Below are 12291 nucleotides of genomic sequence, written 5' to 3'. Positions count from 1 at the left end.
AATTAGTTTTAGAAACTGCTAACTCTTGTGATAACTCAATTGAAAGTGTAAAAAAATTAAATGTAAATGTGTAGTACTGTATACATGTCATTATACAAAGTTAGCCACAGTATTCATATTTGTTAAAGATAGATAGAGACAGATATAGTGATATAGTTACAGACAGTATGTATAATAGTTATAGCCAATATACTAAATATAGGGCCTACTATTCTACTTTTACTGTACTTTTTAGGGAGGAGGCCTTAGACTTAGAGTATATATGATTAATGGTATAGATTATATTTCTAGAATTCTAGATCTAATAGAGATCTACTTAGATTCTGGAATCTCTCTCTTAGTTTTAGTTTTATAAATCTAGAAGTAGATGGGGCTTAGAGTATAGTGTAATATGGTCTATATAGTATTTAAGCTGCTATATAAAATTATAACTATTCATGGTTTTACTATCAAATTCACTTCTAGCTTTATGATTCAGAGCTAGATTTTATAGATTTAAAGACACCTATTGTTAATAAAAACAATCAATGCAAGAGATTTCCACTGAAATAGGAAACTGATATTGATAATGTGTTATACATTGCTGCGATTTGCAATTTGTTTTTAGAGATTTTAATTAATTCCTAATATATATATAAGCAATATATATAGAGAGAGTAGTGCAAATAGGCTTATTGGTTTACAAGTACTTTTTTACTCTTTAATCAGTTACTTTTGAATTTGCTAATTTGAAAAGAAAAAAAAAATTGTATAAATGTATATGGTAATTCTTATATTTATTACTAAATATATATATATAGTTCGCGTTTTTCCGCTCCTGAAATCGAATATTTTCTCCTGGAAAACTCCTGAAATCCTAATCTCAGAATGGTGGGGGAACCCTGATTATAGGAATAATCTACATTTCTAACTAATCAACAAAGTTCATTAATAGTACATTACACTATGATTGATTAATAATAATATAAAGGGACTAAAGATTAGGAACTGACTCTTATCAGTGTATCCACATGACCCTCAATGGACAAGGGAAGACATCTCTTCCTGGCATTTGTCTTCAGAAACCCTCTCATTCTGTCTTCAATATTCTGGACATGATTCAGTGCCTGAAAGAGAAAGTATTAGCTAGTAAAAAGAGTGAATCAAAAGTCCATATAATGTAATCTTGCAAAAGTTGAAAATAGCAAAAGTAGTTCAGCTAGCATTAGAGTCCCCCAAAAAAACATGTTACCATGTTAAATGCTTACCAGTTCATTGTTTATTTCTCCAGAGTCAGATGCACTTGACCTCTGACCTTTTATTGATTTGCTCCACTCAACAAGAGGATCATAGATAAATGGTTTTAAAACACTGAAACAAACAAACAGAAATAAATATGTTAATAATTTAAATACAGTCTAAAGTAGGCTTGGTATAAAAAAAAATAAAAAGCAGGTCTACTAATAAATCATGTTTAGAATTCTAATTTACTCACAAGTAGGCACACTTATAAAATATGTTAATATATTTCAATTCAGTCAAATGTAGGTCCTTTAATAAAATACTATAATAATTTAGGTCTACTAAGAAAAGATGTTTATACAACTCTAAATCTAAACTTGTCATTATATATTTACCACATGAGTGGCTCCATCTGATCTCGTATCACTTTCAATGTAATCTCACAGGCAACACGGAACAGGCCTTCATAGCCCAACGGACCCTGAAGTTGAAAATAACAAATTCCATTTTAATAGCTGGAAAACACACAAGTGAAAATGATTCCTTTTTTTTTTTTAACACAAGATTAAACAACAACAAATTACCAAGCAGCAAGGTTCATTATTTGAAACTATAAGCCACTCAAAATACTGCTATTCTCAATCAATGTTCTTATTAGAAAATTAGTTCTTGTCACTCTTGTAATTTTGAAAATACCTGATGTTTATATCATGCCAAACAACAGAACTAAAATACTACTGCAAAATTATTGAAATGTAGAAGATCTGAACACTTTTACAAGAAGCCATGCCTATGATTCAAAGTACTAACACACACAAAAACAGATGAGCTCACAGAAACTCAAGCCCAATGAGAAAGAAATTGAAGAAAAACTGAAACTTTATTTTAGCACTTGAGTAATATATACAGACATAATATCATATAAACTCAATACCCACCAAAGCTGCATTCATATTTGGTGTCAGTCTAAAAGGGACTATCTCTGGCCAATCAAATGTTTCACCCTAAAAAGATTTTTTTTTAAAAAAAGGGCAATTATAATAAGTGAATTGAAATACCTAGATGTCTGTCTTTAAAAATTCATAAAACTTTTTAGCACAAAATTTGAAATGATAGAAATCTAACATAATAAATATTCATCTAAAAGAATTTTATTTTAAACTTCAAAAATTTTTTAAGAAGTACTATATGTAGATTGACCACTTCAGTTAAATCTCCATGTCCAGTTAAATTCCTGTCATAATTGAAGTACCGAAAGGATAACTGTTCTATTATGTTATGATTATATTATTGCTTTGTTATATTCTGATGTTTAGGTACTAATCATAGCAAGTCAGTTAACATACAACAAATATGGAATTAATAAATGTTTAGATGTACAACTTCCTAAAAGCAATAATCTTAAAACAAAAAAGTTCTTTTAAATACAAAATCAGAACCTTTTTTTTTTTCAAAGCTTAAAGTCTCTATTTAAGACAACATCAGTCTGGTTAATAAAAATATATCCTATGATTATGGTTTAGACTTTTTGTACTCTGGATTACTCTACAACTTAAAAAAAACGTAGCCAATTATATATCAACTGGCAAGACCTTGTTGAAGAGACAGTTAAAGTCAACGTGAACACAGTCTCCAGTTTTGGAGTCCAGTAGAATGTTTTCACCATGACGATCTCCAAGTCCTAAAATGTATCCCACAATGCTCATGACTGCTGCTGTTCTGGCATATGATTGTCTGGCATTATACCTGTCAATGAAAGTAACCAATATATATATATATAGTTCGTCCATCATGGTTCGATGATGACCACTTTGTCATCCAGGGGGCAAAGTAACCAATACATTTACAATAAAGAGAAATACTATGGGTTAGAAATGAATCAATTAGAAGTCTGAAAATGATTTATAAAAATATAAATTTTTCTTTTGTTTTTGTTTTAAGAAAACAATGTTGACAAGTTTAAATGTTTAAGTTATCGATTTTTTTGTACAACATTGTTTCTAAGTAGAAAATATGATGTAATAAGAATTACAACACAATTATTTCACAAACCCATTAAGTCTACCTCCAAAAGCTAAAAAAAAATAATTGTGGATTAAGTTTTTCTGTTTGTCTCAAGAATCTCTAAACTTGAAAGAAAATGAGATTTTGGAGATTGTAACTGGTGATGTAACATGATGATTTTACTATCAGCTTACCAAAATATTGGATCTGGAAATGTCCTAACAAACCATTCAGGAAATACTTGAGGATGTCGAGGTAGTAGAGTCTCTTTATAAATTTTCATCTTGACCCTAAAATAAAATGATATCAAAGATTAGAATAATTAAACATAAATGGGGTTAGAAGCTATTGGTGCTGAAACAAATTCTGAATAAACATGACAGGTAGCATATAATATAATATAATATAATAAATATAATATAATATAATATAACATAATATAATATAATATGAGTACCAGGAAAAAAAAGATAGGCAGAGAAAGTCAGCAATGGGAAGACATCAAAGAGAGGACAGGCCTGTCAATGGAAAAGATTCTACCTAAGTCAAAGACATAGGAAATTGGACAACAGATCTTGTGTAGTGTCCCAATGGTTTAACACACTAAGGGATAGGTGAAGGCGGTCGATAGCCGCACTAAGGTAACAAGATTGTTAAGAGAAGGTGAATAAAATAATAAGGCTTGTCTTCCGAAGATTTATGAGGAATGCAGTATCTCCCATGGCTACGCAGCCCCAGCTGTGAATAAAATATGTAAGATAGATAAGCCCAGAGGAGAACTTGAACCACAGAGCTCCAAATTGGCCTTATCACCTAGCAATGACCTGGTACCAACCAGCTTAACATCTACCTAGACCATCCAGGTCCCCAGCTACTATTATATGTTACATGTCATTTTTATTCATAATTAGAATAACTAGTTTGTAGTTCCTTATTGTTTTACACACTAAAAAAAAAATAGAGGGGTGTACTGACTCCAGGCTAGAGTTGCGTGCAGGCATGACAGCTCTTAATTCTTTGCCCGCCATGAACGTTCCTTTTTCCTTGTAAAGCTTGACCAATATATTACGCAGGCCAGTGGTGTTGTTCACCCACTCAATCAAACCACACTCTTCATTCAGTGGAGTCACAGCCTGTAGGAAGATAGTCCAAGTGAAACTATGCCGTTGAGGCTTTATGTTAAATTTAACTCTTCACTGCATACACATACACTTTAAAGAATATTTAGTTTAATGAACTATATGTTCCTCAAAAAGAAAGCAAAAGTTAGAGCTAATGGCTTAATGAGCTAAGAAAAGATGTACCTAAAAAGAAATAGAAGCTAATCAAATAAAATGAAACACAGGTAGTAGGTTATGGGTTTATATGCTATAGAAAGAAGTAACAGAAAAATCTCATACAAATCTCATGCAAAGTGGTTTAACATTGATTACGTAGGCTTCTATACTTACATATGTTCGTATCATCAGGCGTCTTCTTCGAGATTCAGCATTCCTTCGTAAAAATCTGTTAATAACCATATTAAATTCCATCAAACGACAATCTTTTCGGAGATCATCCTGAAAAGAAAAAAAAAAAAAAAAAATTTTAAATGAAACTTTAAAATAAAATTTTATAACAAAAAATGTTAAGTACCTAAAAAAGCATATAGGATTTAAAAAATAATTTATATAGATATGTGCTATAAGTCACATGTTCGCACTGACCTTTGGCTTGCACATCATAACATAATTGTTTCCATCACTTCCTCGTAAGGTAATTTTTTTGGGCTTCTGAAGAGATGGCAGGATTTCTATCTACACAGAAAGCATTGAAATAATGAAATAAAGCCTTTTTCAAGACTAGGCAACCATGAGCTTAAGATGTAACAAGACAAATTGTTCATTCAAGTTGAAGAACAAGGGTTGACTTAAGGCATATACCATAAAAAGATTTTCCTAGACAAATCAATGGAAGAATTTAAAAATGAAACAAATCCAAATTATTTACACATAGTTCATTGAAGAACACATATCTTTTTTCAAACTAAAACTTTTTTTTTTTTTATATTGCTTTAAATTATTTCTTTCTGCCACTTTCTTTTTCAAAGCTGTTACTGTGCGGGAAGAAACTATTGCGGACTAGTTAAAGAAACAGGAATGTATATAGTATAAGACCAAAATAAAAAACTTAGGTTACTGTATCTTCAAAGCCACGGATGTAGATTAAGTTTTCTGGAAATGGATTATGATGAGCATCTCTGTTGATGGCTGCAGGCAAATTAACTGTGACAGATGACTGCAAGGGCAACAAAATTTGACTGAAGCTGCTGTAAAAAAAAAAAATTTTGCTTCTGATAAGAGCTGAAGGTCTCATTCAGAAGTACATTTTGATCTCATTCACAGAAGTATCTTACTTAACAAGAACCAAAAAAAAAAAAAAAAACTTGTTTTTATTTGTGTGACTCAAAATAATAGTAGCTATCTACCTTAGATCAACAGTAGAAACTTAAATTGTTAAGTAACCTGCATTTGAATCTATACTTGTAGGGAGGAGTGTGTATGACATCATTTCAAAAGATACTGCCACCGAATCCATAACAAAATAATAAATATATAGAGACCAGGTCAAAGAAATAGAGGAGAGAAGAGTGATAATAATGCTTTTATTATTTTTTTTTTCATCTAAAAAGGACAAGATGAGCTGGAAAGATATATTTTTCAGTAGAAAATGTTTATTGCCTTCTTAGTGCCTTCCTTTGTGCCCCCCCCCCCCATTTTCATTTTTTTTTTGGTGCTGTATGCTATATTTTTAAAATTTTATAATGTATTTAGATTGAATTTAGATTGCATCGAAATATTTACTTATGAGTAGTGGTAAACAATGTTTTGAACCAATTAAAGCGATATTGATTTCATCACATCAAATGCAAAATAGAATATCTCAATAAACCCATGTAATGAATAGCATTGAGATGTAAGATGTGAGATATAGAAAAATGTTCTAAAATTACCAAAGAATTTACCTGTTGTCAAAAAGTCTTTTCAGAGGTTTGCATAACTGATTTAAATTTACTGTTGCACAATTTCCAAAATCTTTTTCACAGAGTTCTAGCATACGGTCTGTTAGTTTTCTACAATCCTAGAGTTGAAATAAAATAATGCTATAATCTCTCTAATAAAAGTAGTAGACATACTTAATATTTCTACACAGACTATCTGATTTGTTAATAAAATATAAGAGCTAAGAAGATGGTACAAAAGCTTTGTAGGCAACAAATGTCATTGTGTTAATAGCTTGTTAAGTTAATAAGAGTTATATGTGTTTGCAAATATCAAATTCAAAGAAAATCAAAAATTAATCTTTATTACTTGAATCAGCTTGGACAAACTTCCATCTTTTTGTCTGAAAAGTTAAAAAAAAAATGTATATAACAAACATTTCTGCAACATTCTCTTTGATTTAACTGTTTATAAACATCACCACTATATTTTGAGACTGATTTAAATATTTGACAAAAAGAAACTTACATGGCAGTAGCAAAAATATCTTGACATCTCTTCACTCTAATAGGATATGATGACTTAAGAATAAAAGAAAATTACTTCTAAGTTATTCTTTTTTTTATTTCTAATTTCTAAATATTAATTTCTTACAAAATTTATTCACAAGGCACATTGACAAAAATAGTGTAAAATTGTTTCAACTTTTTGTTTGCAATTCATAGCATTCAATTTTGTTTTAATACCTGTAACAATGTATACAATGATATTTCCAGTACTGAAACAAGAACCAAAGAAATTTTGCTATTTCCAATTAAAGTTTTGTCAAAGGTGAGTGAGAAGATATTTAAAATATTTCAGTTTTAGACAGAAACTATGTTGTCCTTACCTTTGAGACAGACATCATTAACCACATGGCTTGATGTGGATACACCACCAGTAAGTGTGAAATGATTTCCTGCAATGTAAAGATCAGACTGTTTACTAGCACCATCAATACACACACATTTGTTGTGCACATAGACAAACTGAGCAATAAATGAAGTCAATCATGTCTATAGAAATAATCTTTCTTCTTAAGATTGCAATGGCGAGTTATTGGAGATGTTTGCCAAAAGAAAAAGGAAGGAAGCAGCCTTAGATAAGAAGATAAGAAAGAAAACTGCCTAAACAGATAGCCCCAAAACAGGTGCATTCACATGTATAAACTGTGGCAAACTTTGCCACACCAGAATCGGTTTGTTTTGTCACATCAGATTCTGATTGAACTCTAAAAGAAACCAAAACAAGCGATTCATCTGAGCACATCCATTGTCTTTCAAGACAGAAGGAGCCATACATAAATTTGTAAAGAGAAGTAAAGCTCCTATGCATATTTTTGAGATTCATTCTTAAAAAGATTATTATGTCCAAAACCTCCTAGCAGGAGGTGACAATAAGCTAAGTTTTCACAGTTTTACAAGACAAAGCCAATACAAAAAGGCTATGCAGCCACCTGTTAAAGTGGATATTCTATGCAAGATCTAACAGAAGCTTTCAAAAAATATTCTCAATGTATGAAAATGATATAAGTTAATGAAGACCAGATTATTAGTGTTGAAATTATGTTGTAATTGGGTTTTTGTTGTTTTTTTTTACCTCAAGTGTTTGAAAGACATCCGGCTGAGTGTGACAGATACGAGAAATCAGCTGAGAGAAGGCAGTGAACATCTGGTAGGGACAAAGTTGTTGATTTAACTGAAGGATTATCTGAAAAAGTCATAAAGTAATGATAGAATACTGACATCATAAGCTTTTTGTCTATTGAGCAATCATAAACTGAACAAATACTGGCTACTAGCATAAAAAAAAAATAAAAGGAAAAAAAATTACTTCATTTATTCTTTTCAAGACTGTTTTTTGAATTTGAATTTTTGCAGCCATCTTTCCAAGCTTGTCCTTTGTTTCATTCTCAACAACCGCTGTCCCATAATCCAACCACAAACTGAGTAGTCTGGGAAGGGACTGGTAAATGTGTTGATTCCCATATTTCAATGACATGCCAAAGTTCTTCACCACATGGATTATAAAATCTCTGCCGATAAAGACACAAGAACACTGCAAATGATAGAACGACCTTGCCAAATAGCACCACTTATACGGCTTTTGAAAATACGTACATATATTTTACTAAAACAAAATATGTAAAAGCTTTTTTAAAAAAAGGACATGTAAATGTGGTTTTTGGATGACCTGTTCGTCTGGACCAAATCCTAAAGTTCTGAGACTAATTCTATCATGCAGTTGAATCCAGTTAATTGGATCAACTGGTTCTAATAGATCATGCACAGATGTAGACAGATGTAGACAGATTCCAATGTATTTAACAACAGCTAGAAAATGTTTTTATTTTTACAAACTAACTAACTATAACTATTCAAAGGTAAGTGGAAAAAATATTTAAAAAAAAAACGGAATGAAAAGTTTACATTATTGTTTCATAGAACATTATTAAATATAGATAAAAGAAAGTCAATTGTATTTGAAAACTATTGTCTGTACCCTTGATTGCCAGCCTTGTCTTTGTCATCTATCATAGTGTTCATGACCCGATCATAGTATTTGGCTAGTCGGAAGTGACCTTTCTCCCAGTCTGGACAAATCTCAATGACATCCTTGTAGTGCTTGACAATATGATTGGTTTCCAGGTTGGAGGTTTCCTCGCTGTAAGATCCCAGTAACAGCAAAGACTGCAGAAGTAGGGTCAGAGTTTCAACTAATTGTATAAACATGTCATTGCAGCTTCACCAGAGAATTGCAAATGTCATTTAAACATTAGTAATATCACATTTTCAACATTATTTTTTAAAATGAATAGTTAGTTCTAGGAAGAAAAAGAATTAGTCAATCTTCAGACTTTCTTGAATACATATTTAAAATCCACATAGCTTTTATTTTTGTGATTGCTAGCTAGAATGACATTAACTTTTTAAACTTTAAAAATAATAAAGGAAGGTTTGTTGCATGTGAGAAATATATAAAACTGAGAAATCAAATTTAATGATAAAATGCCTCTTTGAATAAAACAAAAATTCTATGAAATGTTAAAAATAAATGTTCTAAATGAAATTGTTCCACAAGAAAATATTCCATCAGAAACAAATGAGGTCTGGCACTAACTAAATCATACTTTCTTGAGAACAGGTGGAGATTTTTATACCTGAGCATAAACTTGTCTGAGTGATAGGCTGAGCTGTTTTCCTTTATGAGCCTCGTTGATATCACCAAAATGCCTTTGGATACCTTTATCCAGACATGCGATGGCTGCCACCGACTCTCCCTGGAAGCAGCATTTAGTAATTAACAATTAATTGGAATAAGTTAGACATCAAACAAAATTTAAACTAAAAAAGGAAAAGAACAAATATGAACTTTAGTAGTAAAGAGTCTTAAGTCTCAAAAGACCTGGAGATAATAGGCAGCAAGGATTGAAAAAGTCTGGGTCCCTTTCATTCAAATATTCCTATCATGAAACTAAGAAAATGTATTTGCTTCTTTAGATTAACATTCAAGAAAATGATTTAGATATTCTCTCTAAATAAAAAAACCATCAGTGTAATGACTAGCTAAATAATGACACACTATACTTGTACAAAAGAAAGTTTTGCAATAAAAAAAATATTTTTTTTCCTAATGTATTTTTTAAAGACATGAACAAATCATGACTGAAAATAAACAGACATAAATTTACAACTGAAGCTAATTTACAACTGATATAAAACACAAAGTATTTGACCAGAATATTTCATTAAAAAAACAAAGCAGTTCAATCAATTTTACCTTTTCATGTAACCACTTTGCTTCCTCCAGGTAGAACTCTGGTAAATTGTAGGATCTTGCTTGAAGTAAAAAACTCTGAGCTGTCTGGAGATATCCTGCTCTGAAAAGAAAAAAAAAATACTTCGTAGAAATGGATAGAAATGATAATTATTGTAATTTTATACAAATGTAAATGAGAATAACTTTCTTCGATGTGAAAGTGAAGAATGAAACAACAAAGAAATTTATCTTAGAAGTTGACAGTGTAAAAGTTTAGGAACTTACTTTCTGGCCACTTTTGCACTTTGCAGCCACCACTTGCCAATTTGAATATCTAAGCCAGGGTGGTTTTCCTTTTGAGTTAATGATGTCAATGTTCTCCTGAGAGTCAAAATTGGTTCTTGGGTTCGGAATGTTGACTGTAGACAAAAAAACATCATAGTTAATGAGATAGTAAAATCATTGCATCTCGAAAATTGCTAAAAAGAAAAATGTAAATGTAGCTAAGTTACCTGTGCCATTTGAAGCCTGTTCTGCCACTGTGACAAAAGCTGTGCAGAAGATGGAATAATGATAACATCCTTGGCATCACTTTCTGCAGGGAAATCCTCCATGACATGGAGAAATTCCTCAATTTCATTGAGCATGTGCAATCTGAGGTGGTGATATTGAGAGCCATACAATACTTCTAAAGTGAAAAAGTTTAGAAGTAACATTATATATTCTAGATCTTTTTATTGAATTAAGGTCATAGCCACTTTTACCTGACAATGTTTTCATAACCTCTCAAGTAAGAACCAACTTCCATACTGGCAGCTGACAAAAGCCCCATCTGCTCTTTCCTGGCCACATCTAACAGTTCTACAAACTCGGACTCATGCTGAGTGAATCAAAAGTTAAAAAAACATTAATAACCAATATTATACATAATGTAAAACAATATTAGCCAATGTTATACATGGCAGAGGAATGAAGAAAAGATCAAAAGCTATTGACCCTCAGAAAATTAAGATACAATTTTAAAATATAATTTGATAAAATTGTTGACATTTTTTGTTAGTTTTAATAATAAGCTCATTTTCTTTTGTTATTAACAAGAACTTTTGACTGGATCACATTGTTCTTGTTTACCTATTTAGCATTTGTTTACTTTTTCTTTAATAAATCTAACTCTATAAAATTTTTTTCTCTTTTACACAAATATTTTTTATAAAAGCAAAATGATTGGAATAATACAGTGATAACATGAATAGATACCTTTTGCCTGGATGCCATCAATATTCTACCAATCATTACTGGCCAGTTTGTATTTAAACCACTCTCCTGCGACAAGCAAAAAAACCCATTTAGACACAAATTTGTAAAAAAAAAACTTAGCATGTTGATAAAAGAAAACTTGAATCAAGTGAGAAATTAACTCAGAAAACTATCCACTCACAACTTTCAATGCTTCCTCCAGCTTGTCCCAACTCCCAAGTTTCCAAGCAGCTTCAATACAGTAGGAGTTTAACTCTGAAGTCCATCTTGGTCTGATAAAAACAAAAGATGTCAGCAACAAAAGTAACAGTCATAGTCCTGGTTGTCATGGAGATGATGCACAAAGATGTGGAACTAACATTAAAGGTGTAATAGAGGCTTTGAACCTACTAAGTTAAGCATACATTTTGTACAAATTAAACATTAACTAAACCATTATGAAAATATGCATTTATAGATCTCAGGTACTTAAATTAGAGAGAAAAGACAATAAAAAACCAAAAACAAAATGGATATTTAAAGATTACAAGAAGAACATTTTTAATAAAGAATTACTAAATTCTGAACAAATATAACATCAAAACTTCATTCAAAATGACAAAAAGATAAAAATGCAGTTCTTAAATGACTAGCTTGGACAAATAAAATAAGAACTCTTTTTGAAGTGTATCTTAATCATGGAATTATTTTAAAATTTAGATGTATGACTCTATTACAATTTAATGAGCGCTGAATTAAACATTTGTTTTGAAGGAAAGTGTGTAGCTTGCAAGACTTAGATATGAATCCTCAATGACATAGCCTATTACCTGCTAGCCAGAACACCAGAAGAATGTATCAACACTTTATAGGGCTGTGCAAAGTCCATCAAACTCTTTAAGAGGCCATGATGGTGAGAGATTTCATTGGGCTCCAACTCTATGGCTCTTTCATAACAGGCTTGAGAATCAAATTGCTGGCCTTTGTGTGAAAATCAAAGAACTTTTTTAGGTCAGGGAAGAAAATTTAAACATTGATACTTTAATGAGAT

The 12291-nt window shown here is 31.1% G+C and overlaps 1 protein-coding gene across 2 annotated transcripts in view; it reads right to left on the bottom strand.

Moving 5' to 3' along the window:
* The window catches only part of LOC106079489 (serine/threonine-protein kinase ATR-like), a 41180-nt gene that overhangs the window by 1131 nt on the left and 27758 nt on the right, over positions 1–12291 (bottom strand). For both annotated transcript variants that reach the window (XM_056009290.1, XM_056009335.1), the window contains exons 46-70: positions 12071–12221; positions 11443–11533; positions 11262–11327; positions 10769–10884; positions 10517–10658; positions 10290–10423; positions 10026–10125; positions 9406–9525; positions 8748–8935; positions 8079–8280; positions 7845–7955; positions 7096–7164; positions 6735–6787; positions 6576–6609; positions 6230–6345; positions 5404–5533; positions 4932–5021; positions 4677–4784; positions 4201–4358; positions 3420–3515; positions 2814–2967; positions 2160–2225; positions 1617–1702; positions 1248–1350; positions 993–1106 (exon numbers count right to left, since the gene is read on the bottom strand). In XM_056009290.1, coding sequence (XP_055865265.1) covers positions 993–1106; positions 1248–1350; positions 1617–1702; positions 2160–2225; positions 2814–2967; positions 3420–3515; positions 4201–4358; positions 4677–4784; positions 4932–5021; positions 5404–5533; positions 6230–6345; positions 6576–6609; positions 6735–6787; positions 7096–7164; positions 7845–7955; positions 8079–8280; positions 8748–8935; positions 9406–9525; positions 10026–10125; positions 10290–10423; positions 10517–10658; positions 10769–10884; positions 11262–11327; positions 11443–11533; positions 12071–12221 — 2798 coding nt within the window. The remainder of the gene's footprint in view (positions 1–992; positions 1107–1247; positions 1351–1616; positions 1703–2159; positions 2226–2813; positions 2968–3419; positions 3516–4200; positions 4359–4676; positions 4785–4931; positions 5022–5403; positions 5534–6229; positions 6346–6575; positions 6610–6734; positions 6788–7095; positions 7165–7844; positions 7956–8078; positions 8281–8747; positions 8936–9405; positions 9526–10025; positions 10126–10289; positions 10424–10516; positions 10659–10768; positions 10885–11261; positions 11328–11442; positions 11534–12070; positions 12222–12291) is intronic.

The sequence above is a fragment of the Biomphalaria glabrata genome, chromosome 1 (assembly GCF_947242115.1).
Source record: "Biomphalaria glabrata chromosome 1, xgBioGlab47.1, whole genome shotgun sequence".
Lineage (NCBI taxonomy): Eukaryota > Metazoa > Mollusca > Gastropoda > Planorbidae > Biomphalaria > Biomphalaria glabrata.
Note: the sequence above shows the minus strand (reverse complement) of the source record. Positions and strands in the feature narration are given on the sequence as shown.